The sequence below is a fragment of the Trachinotus anak genome, unplaced genomic scaffold, assembly GCF_046630095.1.
Source record: "Trachinotus anak isolate AG129_WGS33_773 ecotype Australia unplaced genomic scaffold, CSIRO_AGI_Tana_v1 ptg000002l, whole genome shotgun sequence".
NCBI lineage: Eukaryota > Metazoa > Chordata > Actinopteri > Carangiformes > Carangidae > Trachinotus > Trachinotus anak.
This window is the reverse complement of record NW_027273853.1, coordinates 18,661,053-18,688,189: the sequence shown is the minus strand read 5'-3', so window position 1 is coordinate 18,688,189 and position 27,137 is coordinate 18,661,053. Positions and strand designations below refer to the sequence as shown.

The 27,137-nt window shown below is 43.4% G+C and overlaps 1 protein-coding gene across 1 annotated transcript in view; it reads left to right on the top strand.

The window, feature by feature from the left end:
* The window catches only part of abtb2b (ankyrin repeat and BTB (POZ) domain containing 2b), a 44,024-nt gene that overhangs the window by 11,404 nt on the left and 5,483 nt on the right, over positions 1-27,137 (top strand). The window contains exons 2-8 of the mRNA XM_071503529.1: positions 15,971-16,120; positions 19,473-19,683; positions 25,122-25,274; positions 25,855-26,020; positions 26,190-26,279; positions 26,495-26,596; positions 26,883-26,979. Coding sequence (XP_071359630.1) covers positions 15,971-16,120; positions 19,473-19,683; positions 25,122-25,274; positions 25,855-26,020; positions 26,190-26,279; positions 26,495-26,596; positions 26,883-26,979 — 969 coding nt within the window. The remainder of the gene's footprint in view (positions 1-15,970; positions 16,121-19,472; positions 19,684-25,121; positions 25,275-25,854; positions 26,021-26,189; positions 26,280-26,494; positions 26,597-26,882; positions 26,980-27,137) is intronic.

Sequence of the window (27,137 nt, the reverse complement as noted above, 5' to 3'; positions counted from 1 at the left end):
ATTCTCATTATTTTCCATGTGTTCAACATTAGGTAACAATCCATACAGTGTACATACTGTACATACATGTGTCAACGTGTCAGTGCCCTGGCCGTATGGTGCTTCTGTTAAAAGGCATTGTAAAGGTACTCTCAAAGGCAGCCCGACAGTAGTTAAATATATAATGTATATGTAAGACCCAGCCAAGCATTCACTCTGACAGGGGTCAAGAGGGAGGAAGCTGTGAAGCGGGAGAGGTCAACACACCTTTCTGTTATTAACTAAATGCACCAACAATCCCATGCTTTGTCTACAGTTAATAGCCTGCTTTGGCCAGGAGAGTCCTCGACCCACAGAAGGAGCCTTTCAGCAATCCAGTCAGGTGCTAAGAAGGGGTGTGTGTGTGTCTGCATGATGGGGCTGAAAGGGGCAGATGTGTCAAGAGTTTAAGGTGGACGGGGGGGGGGGGGGTCAGCAAGTCATAAATACTGCAGCACCCGCCCGGCTGAGCAGGGTCATATGAGCCCCAGCCAAACTGTGTAGGGAGAGCAGCTTTTTATTTATGAAGGTGGCTTCATACAAACATTTTGACAAAGTTGTTTTATTTGGTTATGTTGAAGGGCTTTGTTTTGACATGAGGTCTGCAGATAGGATCCGAAGCACAGGCAGTCTGATGTTAGGAGAACAATGGAGCAAGTGTGGAGCACGTTAACAGAGAAGCAAGCCCACACGTGAAAACTCAGGAAGGAGATGTCTCTGTGACTCTGATAACATTGTCTCTCAATGTCTGTGTCTGAATAGACAATGATAACACACACAGAACAGAAAATCAAAAATCACTTGAGATAGAGACGCAGACTGATAAGTAACAAGCGGACAGACACAGATGGAAAGGAATTTACACTATCATGCATGGGCTTTTACCCTGGATGCAGGTGTGACAACTAGTTCTTCATAAACTCATTAGGATGTCTGTGTGGTGTCTGCTGTGGGTGAGAGAGATAAAAACAGGTTCTTGACATCTATCTTCGCTGGATAGATAGCTATCATGTCCGGGCCCATGCTGGGATAGACAAACTTTGGTGGGGCCCCCCTCTTCTTGTCCTGACCCTGTGGAAACCTCTGAAGAGCTCCAACTCTTTGGCTGCTCCCTGTGTTCCGCACACAGGTCTTGAAATGCCATCATCATCTCCTGCAGAAGGGAGCACAAGGACACCAATAGCATAATATTTTGCATGTATGTGTGTGAGTCAGTGAGTGGGTGAATGACAGATGTTTGTATATCTCTGTGCATGCATTTGCATAGAAATTCCTAACCACAGTTGAACAGAGAAGAGATAGAGGCCCTGATTTCAATTTTACACTGAACATTATGGGGTTTTACAAGGTGTGGCACCCTGTGCTGTTGAGTAAACAGCTTTTCCAGCAGAGGAGAGGAGAGAAGTGTTATTAAAGTATTTTAAAAAGGTTTAACATGGCGATGAAGACCCTAGGGGATGAAAGTAGGTCTAATGTATCTACCTTGCTCAGTGCTGAGAAAGACAGACAGGGAGCAGAGCAAAGTGGAAAAGGAAAGGCAGGAGTGAGGGACAATGACAAGCACAGAGAAAAAAAAAAAATCACAGAGCAAGAAATGAACCTGCCTAGTGGTTCTTGGCTCGAGTGCACCATAATTACCCTCTGACCAACTGGTGTTGGTAGCTCGAGAGTGGTGAGGTCAGCAGTTAGCTGGCTAGCACAATGAGGTCAACTACTATTCATGCCCTGGCTTGTGCATTTCTGCATGCAACTCTCCTTCTGACACTCTCTGGCTCTCCATTCGGGCTATCTTTGTCGCGTATGAGTGCGTGCATGTCTGCAAGCTGGTTTATGTGTCACCACAGTCTGAAAATCACATCAGAGAAAGACTCGCCTCCCCTCCATCCTCTATCTTCCAAACTTTCTCTCTCCTTCTCTTGCCTCTCCTTTCTTTCGGTCAGATCAGCGGTCGGCTATTGTGCGTTCTGCCAGGTCTCCTCTGGCCGAGGGTCAGCCAGAGACTTCCCGCGCAGGGCTGCTCTTACAGTCAGGCTCCTGGGAACCTGCAGCTCAGAGACAACGGCTGGGGAAGGCATCATTATTATACACACACACACACAACAGGAGACTTGATTTTATAGATGTGCAATAATCTCTGGGTATCAAATTGTGGGACGATGGTTGAGGGGCTTACTCAGGCTTTCGAAGGGGACGAATGAGGTCTTCCTCTTCTTCTTCTTCTTTTTTTCCATTTCCTTCTTGAAACACCATTACTGTCTTCATGCAGAATTGTTCCTTAACACAAGGTCTCCCCAGCTCCTTCCCATCTTCATTACTGTGTGTGAGTGTTTGTTTTGTTTCTCCCAAGTGGCAGAAGGTAAAACGTAGCTAATTATCACCCTGCAGTTTTTGCAATCACTTCTGAGACTTCACAGGCTGAAACTGGAGAATGGGAGTTGTCCCAGGGTAGGGAAACAATGTGTGTGTGTGTGTGTGTGTGTGTGTGTGTGTGTGTGTGTGTGTGTGTGTATGTGTATGTGTATGTGTGTGTGTGTGTGTTAAAGCTTAAAGCTTTGGGTAGTCCAAACCCCAACTTGGCTAGCAGTTGAATGAAATATCCCACGAGCCTCTCCTGTCTGTCTAGCCATTTGTGGTTATGGGGTTTCCCAAGCAGGCAAAGCAGGGGCTGTTTATCTTGGAATGGGGCAGGAGGAACTAGAACTAAAAGTTTGGGCAATAATTTAAAAAAAGGAGAAGGATTGGGCAGAAGATAGATATTTTTTTGAGTGAAAATGCATCAGACACCATACAAATGAAGAGGGGGTGGGCATGGGTGGGTGGGGGGGTGATAACAGGACCTGCACACATGCTCAGCTATCACCATCCCACCCAGACAGACCCTACAGTGGGAAAAGGAGAATGAAAACAGATTTGTCACTCAGTCTGCTGTTTGCACAGGAGCCACGTGAGTGTGTGCAAGAATAGTCCTCTCCCCCAATCTGTTGCACACAAACATTCCTCTAAAGCACTCACACACCCACACACACACACACCCCACTCCTTTTGAGGGCCTTTGCTGGGCAGTTGGGTCCCTCTGGGAAGTGTAGAGGGCTTTGTGTGTTTTAGTGTGTGTGGTCAGGATGTGGCTAGCACCTCTCGCTAGTCATGATTTACCAACAATACCCACGGTGGTTAGAGTCTGACACTCAGCACATATTACAAGTCTGAGTTGGTCGACCATACAACAATCTGGAAGCTTTTCCATATGCTCCTGTTCCCTGATTTTGTTCACATTGTAATACAGTCTCACTCGAGAAGTGTGTGTCGTTCATGGCGATTTATCGGTTGTTTCCTGCCAAGGTGGTTTTTATTAATTTCTGTAAAAAGGGTGTAATGGGTAATATACAATGTGGCTGGTCTAAAGTTTGTGTGTGTGCCAGGGTGTGAGTTTCTGTGTGTTTGTGTGTGAGGAAGGGCTTAAAGTCTGTCAGCTATTATTTAGCCATTGTGGCTTTGGGAAGCACTGTGGGAACGTCAGTTGAAGTGAATTGACCGGGTCTTCTCTAATACTCAGGAAGAAATGCATTAACACACACACACTCACACGCTCATGAGAACTGCCTAGCTTCCTCAGCAGTTAAAAGGCAAATGGCCTTTGGCTTTGACATTGCTTGTACTCCTTAAAGTGCTCTGTTTGTTAAAGTGCTCTGGTTTTATAGTTAGTAGAAATATGACGGGATGGAAGGAAGTGGAGATGAAGAAAGGCAACAGTCTCTCTTGAGGTGATATCTCTCCTTGTCCGTGATCCTTGTCTTTCTTTTTCCATCTGCTGCTTGGAGAAGAGGGTTTCAGTGGGTGGTCCACAGAGACCTGTGGAGCAGTAGCCTCTTATGACCTGCAAAACACACACACACACACACACATACACACAATCTCATACACATACACACACAATCACACATGGACAGACACATAAAAAAAGACTGCAGATTAAACCTGTCTGAAGTTGTTGCGATGACCTTATAAAGTGGTTCCAGTGACACACACTAAGTCAATCCTGCCTGTAGCACCTGTAAAGGCAACAGCTGGGAACACACACTGAAACAAACACCCAGCTCATTGTGTATAAGCACACGTACGCTCACCTCCCACAACTTTATTTGTGTTGCTGCCGTGCTAGTGCTCAGGAATGTGTGAGCAGGTGCCCCCTGCAGAGAGGAAGCAGCAAATAACTCATCACAGCGGGTATGTAGAGTTGTTTAGTATCAGAGTTATGACAATATTCACACACAGAAGACAGTAGTGCTGACACAGGGTGATGGATACCTGTATGTATAACTCAGGGGTTATAGGTTATAGCTGTGACTGGTCCCGAGCTGAAGGACAGAAATTTGAAAAGTTATCATGAAGATGCAGCTCAGTCAGTCAGAGGACACTGAAGCTATACACACACTCTGAAATCTGTCTATCAAACCAGAACAACTGGAGCCACATTCCTGTCTATTTTTAATATTTTGAGTCTGCCAAAATACACTGAAATGCTAAGAAAACACACTCATAATCTGACACACATTCACACATTGGCTCTGCCCTTCTTTCTGTTCCTCTAGTGTTTCAAGTGTTGATTCTTACTGCTGTTTACTCTTTGTGTTTTGTTTATTCATTCTTTTTATGGCCAGTTTGTTTCCTCTCTAGCAAGTGTGCAATGGAGTTTAGAGACAATCACATTAGGACAATCATCTTTTCCATAGGAAAAGGAAAGAGGGGGACCTGATAATTTTATCAATCTGAGTGCACAAAGACAACACGGATGGATCTGTAACCCTCACTCGAACATCCTCCACTGGGAGCACGAGTGTGTTATGCTTTGCTGTCTTCTCTTAAACCCTCATCCAAGGTTGCATATGTCTGTAAATTGTGAGCAGTTTCATTAATCTCGGCTTTTATGAGCAGTGGAAAAGAGAATAGAAAAGAAAAACCAGAGAAATGTTGGAAAAATAAACAATGGCATGCATGAAAAATGTTTTTCTTTGCTCTCTTGTCGGATTGCAACCCTTTTAATATTCATTTTGAGATGCACTGGTCCACGACTATTGTACTGCAGGTAAGTATGTTCTTGTCTCATGATGACGGGGACACAATGAGGCTTTGTTCAACTTTTAGTGTGTCCCGTAGTGCTGACCACCACATGGACATAGAGGAGGGTGACATGAGTGTCAGTGTGTGACTTTGTGTGTGTAAGCGTTGCTTTGTGGGTGCAAAGAGTTGGGGGTCAGGAGGTGACATAACTGCATAAGGGGATGATCCTTTTTCGCAGGCTCCTTTTGAGGTGTGGACACTCCCTCTGTGTTGACTGTGTGTGTGAGGGGTGTGTACGGGGTGTGTGTGAGGGTCAGGGGTGAGCTGTAAACCTCCTCCGGTGTCAGATGGGTCATACAGGCAGTTGAATGAGGTGACTGGTCTGGTTAAAGGTAGTTTACTGCCTCCTGCTAAAGAGGTGGACATCTTGACACACCCCACAGGTCCCTAACACACCCAGGTCACAAACACACAGAATATTTTGAGCGGCTGTCATCTGCGAGAACCGACACATGGCCGCATGATTTGTGCATTTGATGACACCTCAATGCTTGGTGCATACCATTATTTAGGTCTGTGCTAATATGTGTGTGTGTGGTCAAACTGCACAAGGCACATTTATCAGAACGTCAACATGTATGTGTGTGAGGTTGGGTGGTCCATAGATTTATACACATGTTCCTAAATGGTATTGATTTCCCGACTAATTGTATGAGGTGCTCTGCCCTCTCGAACTATCCGATGTTAAGACCACTATGCACCCCCCCCCCCCCCCCCCCCCCCCCCCACGCACAGAAATCTCACCTCTCCTCTGTCTGTCACAGCGAGGACAGTTGTTGTCAACAATGGCAGTCGAGTCAGACAGTTGTAAATGGACCAGCCCCACTCAATTACTGCAGACAAAAGAACTATGGAGCTTCTGAACAAAGCTCCACTCCGTTCACTGTCCACCGCTGTGAAAATGCTGGTGGGTTGTAAGGCCTGTGAAATATAATCCATACTCATCCTCACCATTTACTTATTTATCATCCATATAGTGGATGGACTGAGTCTGTGGGTGGTTGCTCTTTCTTAAATCAAGTTTAACTGGAACATGTTAATGCAACAATGCTCTGCACACAGTGTTGTGTCTACAAGGGAAAATGTAGCCTGCATTGACGTGCAGCGGAGCACTTTTTAAATTGTGGTATTTCTAGTAACTTGAGACAGGATCTGAGCATGTCTTCCACTGCTGTCTGTAGCTGATGCAAACACAGACCACGCCTTATATTACAGACACAGAGACACACACACACAAAATCATACTGTACAACACACTTGCTATATTTTTGTGTGCATGGACAACAATCGGTGGCTGCCCAGAAAGTGGTTTTCCTTTCCTTTTCCTGAGCTTCTTTTCCACTCCGCTCTGAATCCAACAATTTAGTTTTAGGCAATGAGAGAGAGAAGGAGGAAGGAGGAAAGTAGTGATTGAAAGAGTGAGTGAACCTCCACTCCTAATCATAATCCATCCACCATCCCCCCACCCTTGTTTTTTTCCCCCCAATTTGACTCACTGCGCTGTGTGCCATGATTTTGCTCTCTACCCAGCCCAACGCGGAATGTTAATCAGCAGAAAGCTGCTTTAGATTTACAAGGGGGAATTTGGATCCAGTTCTTTGAAACGTCAAACTCCTAAGTCCCTCTATCAAAACCGCTTGTTGGACTGTGAGAACCATGCTGCAGCGGGAAAAGTTTATTTCTGAGCAGTCAGGAAGGATTTGGTGCTGTTAATTTGCATCCTCTTGCTTTTGAAAGTGAAGTACCTGTTACTGTCTGTGGATGACACTCTGGTGGGAAAGGGATCGCATGGCATTCTCAGAGTGTGTTAATTAATGTCTAGGCTAATACGTGAATGCTCATTTTAGTGTGTAATTGAAGAACTAGGGAAGAGAAGGGATGACAGAGCTATAGCTGGGCTGTTAAAGAGTTAGAGGCTCAATCTAATAAGTAATGGTGAGTCACAAGGCGCTTTTTATGGAAGTTATTCCAGCAGGGGTTGAAGTGATAATGAAACAGTGCCACATGCATCTCTGTGCATCACAGACTCGGAAGTGTCTAATGCGTATTTTCAAGTCTACTGTTAATTTTAAAGGTGTCGCGGTGTGACGGTTTATCAAAGACAAAAACTAATGAATTACAAGGCTGAAACTATTAAATAAAAATTTTTAATGAAATTTAAATGAAATGATTTAACCTCTGAGCACCAACAGATGGCCAGAGTTCATGTTTATTTGGTGGTAAGTGGTTTCAAACATCCATCTCTGCACACACTCAGACAAAGTCAGAGGTGCTCGTGTGCATCTTGTTCACACAGAGGAGTGAGGGATCGTCAACAGCCAACTGGCCAGTGAAGCTAACTCTGCTGGATTTTCCTCCCCTGAAAAGAATTTCCAACTCAGTCTTTAGTACTGTGATTAACTGACTTTAATGTGTGTGTGTGTCTGTGTGTGTCTGTGTGTATGCGTGCGTGTGTTACTGAGAATGGCAACCATCTAGAGTTCAGGTTCAGGCCTTCACTCAATGAGTGTGTTGTCTGCCATACAAACTGACTGGCTCTCTGTTTTCGCTCCCTAGACGGCCCAGCTGAAAGAAAATGAGCTGATCACACAGACAGAGTGGGAGCAATTAGTGCAAACACACACTCACATACACATGCACACACACTCTGTGCTCCTTTGCCCAGCCTGCTGCCCATAGTGTTATTTGTCGGAGAGCTGAATAGAGGGCAGCTTGTTCTTTTAAAGGGAGGTTAACTGTTCCTGTTTAAAATGGGCAAATAAAACAGCCCCTGATCTGTTCCAGCCAATGACTTCCAGTCTTTGCTATGGTCATAGTGCGGTGATGGAGCAGTTGACTTTTAAAAATGACACTAATGAGAATTGTTCTCTAAACCAAAGTGCATGTATTCCCACAGTTACATTTTGCTCTCCTGACTTTGTTTTTACTTGTCAAACTCTTCTCATGGCAGTGTTTTGGATGCTGACATCATCTCAATGGTAAAAGTGGATTCAATTATGAGAGGGCAGGTTTGAGGTTGGATGGTTATGTGGATGTGTGTAATATCCATTGTCCTGTGTCATTAGAGAAAACAAAACCAGCCTCCACATACAGTATTGTATATGGAGCCCCAGAACTGTACAATAAGCCAGTGAAACCTATAAAACTACGTCATCGACTAATGGAGCTATACTGTCCCTTTGCTGCACACTATGTGAAGTGGCGTCACATATGGAAACGGGGAATGCTGAATGTGACTAGATAGCCACAGGCTCTGCGGTTGGCCCGGAATGTAAAATATAAAACATGATTAGAGAGAGAAAGAGGGAGAGTGAAGGAGGGGATAAGGGGGAGAGGGCTGAAGTCATGTTCAGCATTAGGGTTCGCTGTGTAGAGGAGCTAATGGCGATATTTTTCATGGCTGTAGGAAACCAAAGCCAGCAGCCCTCTCAAATCATACCACTCCTAATTTGTGTGTGTGTGTGTGTTTGTTTTGTTGGTGGTGGTAGGTATGTTAGTGCGGACCACATTTACAGCTTCACTGTAAATTCTTTTGCACTGTTACAACTCAATGTGACCTATTTGCGTGAGCCTGAGCACCTCAGATTTACTCAAGACCATTTTATGTGATTCTAGATAGTTTATCCATCTCGTTGGATTTTCCATACGAGCAGGAAATAGTTGGTAGCTCGTAGTTGTAGTAACAGCTTTATATTTCTTAAGGTTTACGGTGTCATTTTTGAATGTTATAAACCTTTCATGTCAGAGTTTCTCAACAGACTCAGCCCTCTCTTCTCAGAGATCCAGCGTACCCCGTATGGAGATTAAGATCTAATCTTTGTGGCTTTGCACACTGGGATTTCCTGGCAGACTTCTATAGGCAGACAGATCCAAAAAAATCTTACTTTTAGCCTGTGGGCAGGAAATAGATTTCCAACTTTCAAATCGTAGTTTTAACACTCTTTGTGTTTTTACTTCCTAGAAAACGTGTTAACAGGTCAAACATCCAGTACTGGATAACAGCAGCAGTCTGAGAGCAAGAGGCAGACCAGGGACTCCAAATTCACATCATTCACATTCACCAAATATAGAAAATTTCCTCTCTTTCCATCTAAGCTTGGGTCTTGCAGTGATTAATGATGTGTGTGGGTGTTCTCTCTCAGCGACTTAGGGAAGCCCCGTTTTTACTCAGCTGATAAGGTTACTTCCTCTTTTAGCCCCAGCTGAGCACCACCTCTGACCCGTGACCCACTGCAGCCGGGGGTCACCAGAAGTGTCAGGGGACATCGACCAGACCCCACTTCACTTGTCTGTCATGGTCTGTGATTTATCAGGCACTGAAAGGCATGCGTGTGAGAGAGATCAGTATCTTTTTAAGCCTTTTAAATCAGAAACAGCCCGATTTGGACACAAATATTCAAGTGAATGGTCACTTCAGTCCAAACTAAAAAATTATGTGTAAGCAGCTTTAGCTTATGAATGCTTCTCTGTCTGCGCCCAACTCCACATAGATAGTTTGTATTTTTGAAAGACACGCTTATATGCGAACTTGTCAAATGAATGATTATTTTTATCCCAGATACTTATAGACCACTTTAAGCTTGTAAACGCCCCTCTGTCCCACTGAGATTCTGTTTAGACAAGGATCGTGATGAGGAGGCTCCACCAGAGCAAGCCAACGCATGGATATTTTTAACTTTGCCTGGTGAAACTCAGCTGTTAGCATAGCTAAACAAAGCTGAAATACCTCTGGCTCATCGATGTTAATTATGTTTATTCATCAATATTACTGTCACCCTTTAAAAAGTTGTGCTCAGTGCCAATAAAAAAACAGTGTGTGGCACACAATTTGTAAAAACAGGGCGAAGAATGTGTGGTGTGTGAGTGAGGTTGGATGTGTGAAAAACAGGTGTTTTGGAGCCCTTTAAGGGTGGAAAACAAGAGGCCAGGCGAGTGAAGGATCACATCTGGCCTATGGATTCCACTGACATGAAATGAAGCATGACCATGTGTGTGTCTTTTGTAGCTTGAAAGGCTCACTCTCTGAAAGACAGAGGAGATCAGGAGACTGTGGGGGTGACACACACCCAAAAACAGCCCTGTCAAACAGTGCACTATTGTGTGACTGTCCACCCTCCAGCCTCCACACAGGGACAAGCATACAGCCTCCTGGCCCAGAATGAGAGCTCCTTTCTGGGTAGGGGAAGTGGCTTTGAAGCGCCCCTTCCCTGGCTCTCTGATCCGTCCACGCTGTAATGAATGAAGAGGCTGTTAAAGGAGGCGAGGCAGGTGTTCACGTGTGTGTGTGTGTGTGTGTGTGTGTGTGTGTGTGTGTGTGTGCGTGTGTGTGCGCGCGTGTGCGTGCGTGCGTGTGCGCATGCGTGTGTGTGCGCGTGTATGTACATGTGCACGCGCGTGTTTGTGCATGTGCATACACACCTTCCTGAGTCTTTGAGTTTTTCTATCGGGCCACTGAGAGCATACAGCAGGAGCAAAGCTGATCACGTCCTTGTGCCTTTCACACACTCTATGGTAGACAAAACAAATGTGCACACAGACCAATTATGGGTTAAGAATGTGCTTTTGTCAGGGCTGAGCTGGTGGGAACACAAGTCAAACTAAAATCTGGGAAAGAATATAACCTCACAGACTATTTCAGTGTTAATTAGTAAATTGTTTCTGGTTAAAAATTAGAAAATTCAATCCAAAGTTGATTCATTGTGTGCAGTTTTTCTGGCTTGTTACTGAAGGTCAAACCCAGATATCTTCCAAATGTTGCAGAAGAAGTAGACATGAGAAGCAGTAATATCCTCTAAAGCCGAGATATTTCCTCCCTTAATGCTGCTACCAAGCATGTGTGCTAAAAACACACACACATGGAGTCAAGTAGAACAAATTGTGACTCTGGGAGATAACATGAGACATCACAAAGAATGAGAGGTGAGGTATGTAGGGGAAGGCAGTGATGTGTTCACTGCAACTTGCTTCAACTCAGAAGTTCTTTTTGGCACATTTTATTGGCAGGCTCACGGCTGTTATGATTCCCTGACAATAGACTGAGATTTGGTTTGAAAGCACTGATGTGGTGTGACTTGTAAAGACACCTAACTGAGAGTGACAGCTGAAAAATTTTCAGCATAACAAAAAGTAGTCGTTGGATTTTTCTGACTTTGTTTCGACAGTATGTCCAACATCATTGTGAGTGATGGCTTGGCTGAGCTAGGAGGAGCTGTAATGGTTTTGAGAGATAGTTTGAATGGGCTGGGGACTGCCACAGGCTTTGTGGTAAGTTTCAGCTGTGATTTGTAGCTGGGATTCCCACATGACATTTGCAGGGTCAACCTCAGAAATGAAGCCATAATAGCCGCAAAAGAATGAATCCCTTGTGCCACTTGTCTTCCCCTGCCTCACCCTGCACACAGGCTCAGATATTCCTGTCTTTCTCCCCAGCCCCTCCTCTGCATGACTCATTCATCTTCCACCAAAGCTATACAGCCCTCAGTCCCACTCCTCCTCTTAGCTTCTACTCTCATCCCCTCCTCTTCATCTTATCCCCAGCCTCTCGCAGTGCCAGAGAGAAATGATGCATATAGTGCTGGAGCTGCCAGTGCTCATGATATTCGTGGTGGTGGTGGGGACAGGCCCTTGGTTGGCTTGCAGACCTACATCAGGCCCAAATGACGCAGGCTGGGGTTCAGCGGTGAGGCAAGCCATGGGGTGGGACTGTGGGAACTACTGAGAGTACGGTGCTGTGTGAATATTTGCCACAGCTTCGAAAGAATATGGCAGAATCAATTGAAACTATATTAACATTTCTAAAGATTTGCTTCTGCTCAAGACCTGTCTATTTTAAGCATGCTAAAGATAGGCTAAAAATGATAAGAGAAACTTCAGGAGACATCAGATCGGTGCCTGTTTGGTTCTGTAAAGAAGCAAAAAAGTGGCGTTCTTTGTGAGCTGGTAATTTACCTGCTGTTTAGTTTTCTCCAAAAGAGTCTTATTGTCTAATTTTAATACAAGAACCAAAAGAGGAAAGCTGTGCTTTAACTTTTACTGAGCTCTTTTCGACTGGTCCAGGGGTCTGGTTAAATTTGTACATCATTAGGTTTCTATTTTGAACTGTATTTTTGAAGTCTAGAATAACGTCAGTGTGAGGTTCTCGGGGAGTCACACTACAGGGAGTCCAAATAGCTATGTTAATTTGTACACCATTGCATGAACACATCCTACCACACGTTCGTTTTTTCACGCACCCTCACCCAAACTAATGAGACAGACTCTCTTAAAATGACTCTAACACCTCAGAAGGCATGAGTCTTCTTGACAGGAGTTGGAATTGAGCCATATTCACGTTATATTCAGTCACATACAGTACCACCTACTACTCTGTCATGGAGGCCACTGTAGTTATGGTGGCCATAAACCATGGTGGTGAGGCAGATTCACAAGGTCTTGAAAAATGCTCCAGATGCTTCACACACATTTCTGTGTGCTCAGTGTCATTTTCAGGAATGATAAACAAGGTGAAACCCAGAAGCAAATACCCTCATCATAATTACTAAAATACCTGACACATCAAAGAAGTGCCAACATACTTTTCATGCACAGATATGAGTGTATGTTTGTGCTTGTGTGAGTGAATAGGGACGTGCTGAAGCTTGTGCACAGATTGTTAGTCTGATGTGCGTGTTCTTTGTAGCGGTGGTGCTCTGCTGTAGGCAGCCGTTTCCATTGTGTTGCAATGGGGAGTCAGCACATATTATACAAGTCAGATGGTGCAGAGAAAGTACGAGAGAGGGGAGGGTGGGGGCGGGGGGTTTTGTATGGTTTTTCCTTTGGCAGCATAACCCTGTCTGGATGAACATGTTTTTAATTCTGTCAATGTTTTTTTTTCATTTATGAAGCACCACTGTACACTGAAATGACTCTCTCTTTCTCTGCTTGGCTCTGTTGGTAGGAAGTCAACACGTCATGCAGCTGTGATGATCACTGCTGTGTGCATGTCAAAGCAGTCTGTTAGCGCAGCGGTGTGATCTATTAGGTAGATGCTTTGCTCCTGCTCATTAAGCCGACAGTTTAAAATGAAAAAATCCTGCTTTCCAGTTCAAACGCTCTCAACTAGACACGAACGACCCACTGCAGCATACTGTATATCCAGCACACAATACACAATAAGATATGAGATCTAGTTTATATCCACTGATTGTTGGCAAACACTGCTGATGTCACAACTGCTGCTGCGTATATAGCATTTCATTAGCTTCACCTCCACCCTTGCAACCGCCCATATGCTCTGACTTTAAATTTGTTTGTTCAAGGATCTGGATAAGTTATAATTGTTACTCTCAGATAAAGCTTCTGCTGGGCTTTGTTTATAAAGGCAGGGAGTGTATTTCTATCGCACATTTTGTACACAGAGGGAAAATTACGTGTTTTACATAATGCATTAAAGCGTTCAGAGATACATCATAAAGAAAAAATGGTTTAAAAGGATTAAACAAAAACATTTCATAACAGAAATTTAAACCAGAAAACAAATACAAAGAAGGTCAGGATGGAAGAGCCAGGTGGATGATTAATATGGAGGTTTAGGGTTGAGTCTAAAGCAGTGCAGAACATGCTCACCTGTATTTAAAGGTGGTTAAAGTCTTAAATCTGGACATTTGTTCCATGTTTAGGCATAATATGTGTTTACTGTAAGCACATTTATTTGTTACCTAGTGGTTAGAAAATATTCTGTCCTTTGCTCATTTTTTTCTTAAAGTGCAATCTCCGCTTGTATCTTGGGGGTGCTGAAAGGAAGAGACTTCAGAGTAAGATGATTGGATTTTTTTTCCCAACATCCCTCACAGATTCCTGTGAGAGGATAGCTTTTGCCGGAAGCACATGGGAATGTCATTTTAGGGATGGCAGCCCATCTTTTCCCTTTTGGGAGAGTAGGGAGAGTTTCAGATGAGGAAGCTTTTCTCCTCAGGGTTTGTAAGTAAATCACAAACCCAAACTGATGATCTTTCTTCTTTCCATTTCTCTGTTCTATCCCACGTCCACCTCCTCTTCCCCCTCCCCCCACTCATTTCCTCTGGCTTGGCAGAAAGCTCACCTCAGACTGTGAAGCCAAAGTAAAGGTTAACCTTTGGGCAGCTGACTGTGCTCACCCACATTGACTAGCTACACAGTAGCTAACAGCACACTCTGGCTCTTCTAACACACCTACATTGCTCCAGACAGAAGTAATAAAGAGGCAGCAGAGATACAGTAAAAGGCAGAAAACAACACTCAGTGTTCTCACCTCCTCTTGTCATAACTTTCATCCACTGGAGTTGGAAAACAGCAATCTCAGGAGGTACAGCAGTGAAAGAACAGGATGACATCTTCGGTTTATGTAATAGCGATGTTATCTTCTTGGCTGCAATTAGTCTCAGCTGTCAGGGAGTATAAAAGTGCAAACTTGCTGTTTAACTGTTATATCATAATTCATCTGATATCTTTTTTTTTGAATGGAGGTGAATGATAGTCTTTAGACAGATGATTTTATTTCACTTTGACTTGTACTCAGCAACATTGTTTTGGCTGGGCTGGGCTGGGCTGACTGAATCTCCAGAGGGTCCATTTGAAGAGGAAATACCACACATGTCTTAGACTGACCATAGTTACTCCAAAACTCATGACAGTGGAATTAGTACACTGCAAACTTGATCCGTGATTTCATCCGCACAACTCAGCCATAAAATCATATTATTTTAGTGCATTAGAAACAATCATCACCTCTTTATCTGACACTATTAACTGCTTAAATTTACTTTTTTTTAACAGTAGCTTGGATATGGGTGTCAAAGCTGATTTACAGTATGTTGTGGTTTTGACCAATGGGTTGATTGGCAAATGTTTTTCCCTTGTCTTTTTGATAAATTGTATAAGGATGCTGTTAACATTCACTGCTATAAGGGGATCCTATCTCATTTCACTTCCTTCAAACTTTTTTTATTTATTTAAGTGTTTTAAAGGTATTTATATTGATTGCATCAGACACTAGGTCTTTCCACCAAGAATTAGAATTTAAAACTCATCATTACAAACTTTCCCTATATATCAGTGAAGGGCACTGTTTTCAATGAATTTCACAAAGGTGTGACATGTTGCAATTCCTCATTCTTTCAAAACCACATTTGTTTGTTTGTTTCTTCCTCTGTGGGTGTGTTGGTGTAAAAAAGGTCAGAGTAGGGGTTGTTAGAGTCCTGGGCTGCTGGTGGTCTTTGATCCCTTCAGTGCTCTGTTGATTGATGACATCCTAAATATGAACCCGATATCAAACCTCTGTTTCCATATACTAAAGTCGTATCACACTTAACTATCGTTATTAGTTTCTTCTGCAAAATATCTGCAGATGTGATCTGGAGGCATCATGAACAGTATGTGTTTTACATGTTGAATAATGTCTATGATATTAAAGCAAAGTTTCTGCAATAACAATGAATTCTTACCGTGATCCTAGTCTGTGTGTGTATGTGTGTTCCCGTCTGTGAGGCCTCACCCTGTGTCTGATGCAGTGTGCATTTGTTTTGTTTGCATTAGCCTGATGTCACTATGTGCTCTGTTTATTTTCTTGAATGCGTTGAGAGCAAGGCTCACGTTCCCTCATGTGTTTATTTGCCCTCAGCGGTGTGGGTTACGTTTTACCAGGATTATAAATTCACTCAGTAAACACCACCTCAGCGATTGTTTTGGGACTTCTGTGGGAGAAGTGAGAATGGATGTGTTGCTGAAGTTTTGGAGGTTTATTTGCACGGTTCACAAACTTATCACATGAATCATAAATGCCATTCTCTCTCTCTCTTTTTTTTTTTTGTCTCTGTAGGTGTTTTGTCTCTCCCGGCCCATTTCAGTCCCTACACAGAGAACCAGCAGACGTCTGTGGACAGCAGGGAGGATGCCTATGCCCAGCTGGAGCTGAGGACGCTGGAACAGTCCCTGCTCGCTACCTGTGTGGGCAGCATCTCTGAACTCAGTGAGTACAGAGTAGTGTGCATGAGCTTGGATGTACTTTATATTAAGAGGCTTTTTCACATGATATGTTTAATCTATTAACTTCCTGTGAGCTCTTTTAGCAATCATAAAGAAGAAGGCATGATGCTATGTTTTTACAGACCAGTAAGCACTCCCAGACACAATAAATATTTTGTCCTTTTTTTAAATACTAATACCATATTCTGAACACTTTCTAAAAACACCTTGCTGTTCTTGCACTATTCACTGGCTCTGGGAAACAGGAAACCTTTCCTCTGCCAGAAAAAACTATTTATTTCAGGCAGCCAAGTGCCAAGCAGAGATAAAAGAATAACTTTTGTTTTTTTGGTTTTTTTTTGTTTTTGTGTTATGAGTTTCATCCATCTCTTCTAAAAATAAGCAATGGCATAGATTATCTACACATGAAACTCCAGAGAATAATGTGATAATGCCTCTCATTGCATATTGTATGTCCTTGGTCTGTTTGTGTTGACATCATGTCAACACAAACTACCTGGTTCCCAGTCAAGTTAGTTAAGATGGGAAAAGACTTGGTAAAGTATTGCTGTATCTCCACCTCTTACAGCCTGGAGCTTCTGTTTTATTAGAGGTTAAAAAAGGCTTGTACCCTCTCCACTCTCATTTCTACTGTTTAGTTACATGGTTGGTAAGAAAGAAGGATGGTTTCTTTAAGAAACTGAAGTGTGAAATTTGGGAAGTCACAATTTTTTGATGAGTGATAATTGTATTTGTATTTATTTATTTATTCACTTATTTATAATTTGGGGTGACTACATTGTGTGACTGCATGATTTTTCTTTTTTAATATTGCCAGTTCTTGATGTCCATGTTCTGTTGGTAAAAACACACACACAGATACACACACACACACACATACTGCCATACTGTACTCTACTGTACGTGGTGGTGTGTTTAAATGGAAGCTGAGGTGGCGTTGGCAGATGATGGAGAGCTCGAGTCAGGTCATTAAAAGGTGAGAAAAAGACAGGAGTATAAGAAAGTGGACGGATGGTAGTTGGAAAGGTAGGAGATGAAGTTTAAGAATGAAGTACAGTAGTAACGGGTAAAGCAGGGTTTAGATGTGGGGGGTGGGTGGGTGGGGGTCAGGGGAAATGATGGAAAGGTATAGAGGTGAGGAGTGAGGTTGCTGGGGCACGCTGAGAGGAGGAGGGATGGAGATTAGTGTTGGTTAGAGCGGGGATAGGTTTCCTCTTCCAAATGAGCTAACACTCCACCATTTGTTCGTCCAGCACAAGGCCACGTTCATACAGCGCCACCGTTAGTAAGGCATTAAGACAGTGTACACACACTCTCAAACACAGGCACACTCTTTCTCTCTCTTGCTCAGTGGTCCCTTTGTGCCACATCTCTGTGGTGGTGTGAAGCTGGGCTGGTCTGGGCAGGGCTGGCATCCTTCAGACTCTTTCACGCCTACAATCACACACACACACACACACACACACACACACACACAGATGGACATGTGTTCACTGATATGCACACACAACAAAAACACAGAGGGCTTGGCACTCTGATCTGAGCCCATGAGACCAGGCAGACACAGGAGCATCTGTACTGGGCTGCTCAGTTCTGCTGGATCTCTAGACTGGACTTGGCCAGACACACAAACACACAGCACACATAAACATGATGGAGAACGGATGGCAGGATGGCATGTCAGCTGAATGTCCAAAATTTTTGCAAATATAGTGTAACCAATAGACTGGCTCTAAAAGACACTTGAATGTTTCATTTTCAGCTCTGTGGTGGTCTTTCACCAGGTGTGGGAAACTGTGAGCGTGAGACCATCCACTTTACCAAGGGAAATATTCACGATCAGGATTTTACCAACCCAAAATAAAATAAGCTTTGTGCTAAAGCCTGTGCAGCCAATTAAAATTCTGGGGTCACACAGAGTCCAGATAAAGAGTTGTGTAAACATGTTTGTGTTGGATTGGCTGGCAGTATAGCCACCCTCTTCTAATGATCTCATTCTTAGAAACATTTTATTATCCTGCAACTTTGACCTAAGAGGCACATTTTGTCAGTATGTATTCAAAAAGCTGTCATGTCACAGTTAACTGATTTTCAGGCCTCCACAGGGACTCTAGTATGAGCTGTAATCTAGTATTTCATATCCTTCTGACCCCTGGAGCTCAGTTTAGCTTCAGGGCACAATATCTGCAGGAAAGCCAGGGAGAGGCTCTCTATCTTGGGCAGGAATTCCTAGAAGACCTCCTGGAGGGACTGCTGGTGGTGGTTAACACAAAGGAGGCCCTTCAGCCTTAAGTGGGGTCTGTTTTGGGAGGGCTGCTCCAATCTGACCCCCCTCGAAGTGCCCCAAACCTCTTAATAACACACATACACACTCACGATGCTAAAATTCCCAACCGTGGCCCCTCTGCAGCCTCCTACTCACAGTAATCTGGTTAGAAATTAACCCAGGGGTAATTATGCTAAATGACCGTTACACGATCCCAAATTCAACCTGGCCTCCCTCCCCTGTGCTGCCTCTCTCTGCCCCTCCTCCACATCCCCATCCCAATCTTTGTGACGACTGACATTTTGTCTCTTCATTCTACGCCTGTTCTGACACCCACGGTCACACATCAGGATGTTATCTACAAGCCCTATGTCTTTGAGGCTTCAGCTCTCTGTTTTGTGTTCTGTTCATCTACCCACGTCTGTTTAGGCTAAAAAGTACTGTACATCTGATTTTACTGCACATGGTCGTGTACTTGGCTCACAGTATGGGTGGAGGAGTCCACAGCAACGTTTTCACACGAGTGGTGGTCGAAGCCTGAAGCACAGTACTTAAGCTTGCTTTTATCATGTGACATCCACTTTCCACCTTTCCAGGCAGAGTGCACTGAGTGAGCAGCGTCAATACAGAAACAGTTGAACGGTTCATTAGAGACTGTAATCAACTGTTTGTTACCCCATTAACTCCTACAGTGATTAAAGATAGATGGCTATTTAGACCGGCCGTCTGGCTGTGCTTACTGATAATGACACTGCTAATTGCAAATACCGCCAGAGACACTGAGGGAGAGGAATGAGTAAAGCAGGGGTGACTGTAAGTGGTTCAGTAAAAGGGGAAATCCGGTTGGACTGGCAGCCCACAGAGTACATACTGAAGTCTCATGTTATAGTTTTCTTTTTTTTTTTTTATGTGCCACTAGGCATTTATTTAGAGCCTGAATACCTCTGGTACCACTGCAGGGAACCTCTGAGTTCTGGCACCTTGTTAAAGAATTGAGCAAACTTAACATCAGTTATAATGAATATCCTCTAAACTATCTAACACTGATCTCATATTTCCTTTTTTCCAGGTGACCTGGTGTCCCGTGCCATGCATCACATGCAGCGTCTGAGCTCAGTGCGCCCAGGGCTGAGTCCAGCCCGCCACGCCCGTCCCCAGCAGCCCGTGTCCTGGTCGCCCGACGCCCTCCACACCCTTTACTACTTCCTGCGCTGCCCGCAAATGGAGTCCATGGAGAATCCCAACTTAGATCCTCCACGCATGGCACTCAGCAAGGAGAGGTGGGAGTCATGCATGACTGGACAAGAGCTTTTTAGATGCTCTCCAAAGTGTATCACAGGCAGTAAAATAATAGTATATATAATCTCAGGTGTTAGTTTTGGAGCCCACCTCAGAAAATCATTTTCACAGTATTCTAATCTCACTTTCTCTCCTGTACACTTCATGCTTTGTTTTGTTTTCCTGATTGCATCTGTAACTAGAGAGCATTTGATTTGGCTCATGAGGTCAACAGGAATTTAATTAATGCCAGCTCTTCAGCCATCACAGTTACACAAACTCAAATACACAAACATCCAACTTCAGAGATTAACACCTACATTCTAATCAAGTGAACAGACCACCTGTCTTTCCCATACCCTTGCCCTCTGTTCATTGAAGTGTTAATTTTCTGTCACTAAATGACAGGTAAGCAAGAGCTCCCAGGTGCTAATGTTAGTCTGATTAGGGTGGATTACACCTTTGGAGTGTGAAATCGCCTGAAGACTGGTGGTTTAAGGGACTTTAAGATGGTGCTAATGGTCTGTAATTCAGTGAGGGACTCCTCAGATCTTCCTTGGGTTGCCTTTGTAGAACAATTACAGTAATTCTTGTCTTTTTTTTCATTCCACAGACAAGTAGTTAAAATACTTGGATAGCCTGAAAGTAATAGTATATCACATTTAAATCGTATTCTTTTAGCAGCATACCTAATCATTTCTTGGCTAAGCCTCAGACTTGAAATAAGTCTGAGGAAGTTATGTCTCATGTTGTTGAGATGTTCACAGAAAACAAGGAGTAACTGTGAACTGAGTCATGTCTCTCCCTAAATGAACTAATAAAACCTGATAAAACACTGGGTTGAACAAGATATGTACTCGGAGGAGTTTACAATAAGTAGATAAATGTGTGCTGTCAGCTTAGTTAACATTGTTAGTCATAATTTGGGTGTGTGATGAGGAAAGTACTTGTAGACTGCCCACGCATCTGTGTTCAGGTCCCACAGAGGAACTTTCAGACACGTATGTGTGTGTGTGTCCCTGAGTAACTATATGTTAAAATGTCAGTAGGAAGTGTTTTCGTATGTGTAAAGGTTAATTACACTTTTTAAACTGATATATGGAAGCCTGTCTAAAGGTAACACTCGTGCATATCAATGAGATGCAGCTCCCACTAAAGTGTTTTCAGTTTGCTGTGGTAAGTGGATTGAAGGCTTTTGAGGTTTTCTGAATCTTCTCTTACCTAAACACACACACACACACACACACACACACACACACACACACACACACACACACACACACACACACATACAGAGAGAGAGAGCCAGCTGGCTCATATACATTTAATAATGAACAGACACAGTGTGAGAGAGCAAAGGTGGACTCCTCATTAGCATCAAAGGGAACAGAACTGCAAATATACGCCCTTCTTTTTCCTATCCTAGCTGTTTCTTCCAAGTCCTCAGATGTTTTTAATGTTGGGTGTATATCAGCCTGCTTTGTGTGTGCAGGATGAAATGATTATCATCCTGTTTTAATGTATACCTTGGAACATCTGCAACATTCTGGTTTTCTTTCTAGGTAGACTCTAGATCTACTGGTTTGCCTTTCTGTCTGTCTGTACCACTACATGCCCCCCTGTGTGTACGGTCTGTGAATGCTGTGCATGCAGAACAGACTCAGGTGGGAGAAACAGGGAGCAGTGCAAACCTGGTAGTGATTACATTTTGAGTGCCTGGTAATGATACAGACTTCTCTCCTTCAATAGGGCCTCTTCATCTCTTTGGCTCACCCTCTATTGAAAGCTTTATAAAAATCTTTGGTGGAAACCCAAAACCACCAAATCTGTGTGGGCCACATCATCAAACATTATAGGGAGTCTGGTGAGAGTGTTATTGCAGAATCCTTGAAACTATGAGATACGCCCTTTTTGTTATGATCCTTTAAAGCTGGTGCTTAGTTGTGAGTGATGATCTTAAATTGGAGTATTAGACTGCATAAAGCGTGGGAGGACAGCCACCGATGTCTGTGTCTCTGCTTATTTTTGCATTTACACTCAACTCTTTGAGTCACAGTGTAGAAAAATACTTAAATTAGTACTAAAAAGTTATTAAGCAGCTATTTTAATAGTAAAATCACTAGTCTCTCCAGCATAAAGGAGAACTGCCAGCCCCTTCTCTAAACAGACCACCCCATCCCTTCTGCTTCCTTCAGTGGATGGAAGGCAGCACTAATGGATAGATGTGTTACTGTGATAAGAAGCAGCCAGTGGAGCTTACTACTAACCACAGATACATCCGATATGGTTACATCCCCCTGTATGGAGTCTTTATGAGAGTAATCTGACTCTAGATCAGTGGTTAACCTTGACCCTTTGCAGCCCATAATGGGGTCTGCTCTAAGACCTGATTAAAGTTTCTTACAGTGTAAACTCTGGCTTCAGGTTATAGGACACACAGAGCCTATAGGGCCAGTGTGGCATGTGTGATGTTGCCTCCTGGGGAGAAAAACCTTTGCTTTTCATGTTGGAAAGGTTAGAGTTCAAACACACCTGACCACAATTTTGAGCTGACTGTCATTTTATGACCAGCCAGGTGGTGGTAAGGGAGGGTGGAGTTTGTGCATGTATGTCTGTGTGTGTTTATATCCCGCTGTTCTCTGTGTGCAACCTTAGCATGTTGGGTCAGTAGGCTCTAGCCTGAAGTGCTATCTAGTTTCAGTGATAACAAGCGTCTCGGCTTTGATGTTTCCCTCACTCTCTGAAGACGCTGAAGTTTGTGTTTCAGGCTGAGAGGCATGACCCAGACGCAGGGGTCAGAGATACAGGGAGAAAGGTTTGAGCCAAGAAGGAAAGATGAATGGTGGGATAGAGGCCAGACCTGTGTGAGTGATGGCGTAGACATGCTCCATCTGTTTGCTGTTGTGGGCCACTGGCAAAGGTGTGCACACACACATATGGCCTCAGTTGATATGTGTTGATGCACATTTTTGTGTATAGCGTCACACACACACACACACAAACACACACACTTGAATAAAAACCCAGCTGAAAGTATTTTATTGGGAAACCGCTATTTCAGGCCATTAAAGGAAAACATTACCTTCATTATTATGCAGAGATTGGAATTCTTATGTTTTTTTTTTTTTTAACTCACTGAAACACAGGCTGTGAAATGCTGACTGATAAGGTGAAGCACAGAAAATCTGACGGATCAATGAGCGTTAAGTGTTAAAAGCTGGACACGGCTGAGTGAAGCTGCTTTAGCTCTGGATTAGTGCCAGTGCTGTGTGCATGTCTGGAGGCAAGCATGCAGTAAAGTAGCAGGGTGGATACCTTGTGGCATTCAGGACGACAGACACATAGACACGCGCAAATACACATGGGAATGAACAGACGCACACAGCCCAATTTAAGGCCATTAACAAAGATATAAACTTTGATTCCCAAACCCACTGCTCCTCCTCTCCTCAGGAACATGGTTTTCTTATCAATCAACGCCCGCAGCACAACCCCCTTCTCCCCGCTCTTTCCCAAACATTTAACCCCTCCCTATGACAGCTCCATTTAACCATTCCCTCTTCCTCCTCCCCATACTCCTCCTCCAGCCAATCAGCCTGTTGTCTGCTTGTTAACTGTCACGTCTGGGTGACAGCAGATACTGTGGATTAGACAGAAACAGTGGACAGGGGGGTATCTGCAGGTTCAAAAAGATCCGAAGAAAAGTGCGATTTAGATTATTTACATTATTTCAAGGCCTTAATGATAATATAATAGATCCAGCTGCAATTCAATTCAATAACCATCTTCTTGGTAATTCATTTTTTAAGCTCTGAAAAAGTTTGCATTTATATTTCGTTGTTAAATCATTGCCAAATTCACATACATGTTACATTAAGCAAAGTACCAAAAGGTCTGACATTCACTCTCTGAAACCTTCAGACGAAGTGGAGGAGAGCCAAACTATATTACACATTATTAAGGAAGCAGTGATGAATGAGAAAGAGTGCTGTTGTACAGAAGGAGCAATTCTATAGGAAACCACAGGGAGCTGCTTAAAGTAAACACAGTGAGAATAAATGGCTCTGCAGTTCCCAGTGCTCATTAACAGTAACTACAATCCCTATAGCATGCACTCCACAGTGCTATATGCTGCTCATGCTTTTGCCTCCAATCTGTATTCATGATATGCATCTCCTCAGAACAAAGGTGAAGCCACTGATAAGAATAACATCACAGCAGGAGAGAGGCAGCTTTAGTAACTTCAAGATAACACAGGCAGTGTTCAAACAATCATTAACAAAAAAGCAAACAACAATAACACTCACAATAATGTGTCATTGTTTACGGGCACATTCTATGCACATATGGCGAGAGAAAGGCACAGACAAGAGGGGATTAATAGCAGATAACCGGCTAGACGTGGCGTTGCAGATGGCCATATCACCAGTGGTTTCTAAATGGATTCAGAAGAATAGGTGTGAGAGGAAGACAATGAAGACAGAAGGAAAAAAGAGAGAAATCAAATAATCCAGATGACTTTCAGAATGCCACGTTCACGAATACCACACTGGCCCGAATGTTCTGCTCTCTTTTATTCCTCTGCTCAAGTTTACCTCACACTGCTTCTTCACAGTTAATGACATTTTCTCTTGTTCCCTCAGGCTCAGGTCCATCGTGTCTGTCATTTCTATTTTTAGCCTTTTATCTGCTTTTTTTTTCTCCTTTCAGTTGCTTCTTTTTGTCTTATGTTTTCTCAGTTAAAATCGTAGATCTAAAACATGGATGTTCAGCTCCCTTGTTTCTGCTATAGCAAGTTTAAAAATAGGCTGATTATTCAGAAACCGCTGCAGTATTTTGTTTATCAAACCACAGCGCATATTAAGTCACAGCTCTGTTCCCATCTTCAGTCATAGCTTACGGGCAAAGAAAGCTGCTGTTTAATAACACAACCTGGCAACCAACATATAAACGCTCATTAGTCATACATGCATACATCTGTTGTCTGAGCGTGTGTACTTTCACGTATGATGACTTTAAAGGGGAATTTCAACTGTATATGGTGTGTGACAGCTGACGGGTATGTGTGGTTAGTAAAAATGAGGTGCTCTGTGCGGTGTTATATGTGTGGGTGTGTTTAAAGGTGACTCACTGCGCACTAATCAGTGTTGGGAGGAAGTACTGCCAGACACACATAAGTCATCTGGTTGAGGACAGTTTATGAGTTCCCTCTCGACATAACTGAATCGTGAGTGTCGAAGATATCTTCCACTCAGCACAGAGAGCTGATGTGGGCCAATACAACAGAGAGTTTATGTGAAATCACCGCTTTACCAGAGAAGTGACTCTGTGCCAAACCTACAGTCCAGTTGAATACAAATAAACTTTTACCTTGTTGGAATTATACAGATTTACATATACAGACTGCAGAAGTTGAATTGTTTATCATTTTTCTTCACAGGCCATTCCTGCTGCTGCCACCTCTGATGGAGTGGATGAGAGTGGCCATAGTTCATGCTGAGCATCGCAAGAGTCTGTTGGTGGACAGTGATGATGTCAGACAGACCGCCCGCCTTCTCCTTCCAGGACTGGACTGTGAACCAAGACAGCTGAAGTAAATGAGAACACACATGACACTCCCAAGGATTGCCCTGCTGGATTTTTAAACTGGACATGGCAACATAAAGCTAAACACAGTGATATGAGGGCATTTTAAATCTAAGCCTTACCAGTGTCTTCAGAAATAACCTTATTTTTGTGTCCTTGACTCCAGTGTGATCTCAACAATGTGTGTTGATGAGGTCAGTCTGATTAGCAGAGAGGAAAGAAAATGTAACTGCTCAGACAGTGTTGTGCTTCCAGATGCATACAGAATTTCCTTCTATCCTGTGAACTACAAGCATGTAATTTAATTGGTACACATGGTTACAAACAGTAGATTAATGAGTGTTCAGTAATCTGCAATGTGGCTCATTAACCTTTTCATGAAGTGCACCATCATTTCTAAACGAAAGCATGGGATGCAAAAATATACAAGATGCATGAGCCACAAGGATGAAACAAATAATTTTGGCTTATGTTTTATCTGTGTGAGTGAAGAACGGAGACGTGTCTCCTTAGACTCAGACTCTCACAAATTGAAGGTGAAGGGGTCGTTCATTTTCTTACTCTCTTTGTCTCTCTGTCTCCATCAGGCCTGAGTGTTGCTTTAGCTCCTTCAAGCGTCTGGACTCCAAAGCAGCCACAGACAAATTCCACCTAGACTTAGGATTTCGGATGCTCAACTGTGGACGCACAGACCTCATAGGCCAAGCCATCGATCTGCTGGGGCCAGACGGGGTCAACAGCATGGACGACCAGGTACTGAACATCTATCTCTTTGTGTTTTTATGTATGAAGCGGGCTGAGTGGAATGTTGCAGAAATATACATAGGAAATCGCGTTCAAAAATCATTGTAAAGCTCCTCTTCATAAATTTATTTCTCCTTTTTGATCTATTCATTGCACTATTTTTGTGTTCATCACTCAGGGAATGACCCCTCTGATGTATGCCTGCGCAGCTGGAGATGAGGCCTTAGTCCAGATGTTGATCGACGCTGGGGCCAACCTTGATGTTGCGGTACATATGCTTAAACAATTTCAACAGATGGACAAATTCATTCAAATGCTGCATATTATGTATACAGATATGTATACTTCTACAGATGCCCACAGGGGACGTATCCATTTTAAAGCACCTAAATTCACAGACGCTGTTATGAATTTAATGTTTTCTCTGTGTTTTCTTGAGAGAATCATCATGGTTTGTAACACTGATTTGTTCTGTGCTGACAGGTTCCACCATCCTCCCCAAAGCACCCCTCTGTGCACCCTGATAGTCGACACTGGGCAGCCCTCACCTTCGCTGTGCTGCACGGACACATCTCTGTCGTGCAGGTTGGAAACACATACACACACATTTAGAACCCACCATATGTAGCATGTGTGGAAAAGCCCTGTTTGACATGCAGCGTGGCTGGGTTACTTTCTACTCAAGGGGAAATGTTCTGCTATTATGGGCACAATAAATGCAGTTTGTCCTACATGGTCCCGAACTAACTGTGGATATGATGTTAATCTTTTGAAAAGTGGTTTGACAAATGTGAGGTCAGAGGTCAGGCCATAAATAAGTTACAGGATGTCAAACATTGCTTAATATAACAGATGTGGTGTGTCCCTACAGCTCCTTCTGGATGCAGGGGCCAATGTGGAGGGGGCTGCAGTCCGCAATGGACAGGAGAGCACGGCAGACACCCCATTGCAGCTGGCTTCAGCAGCAGGTGGGCAAACACACACGCACATACACACTCACACACAGTCCAACAGCAGGCACAGCTGATGTTAGACAATTCGCTGACTTACAGTTGGTCCGTGTTCTGATCTGATTTGTAGAAGCTAAATTACTACTTACCACTAAATTATACAGGCAGCAAGTCTG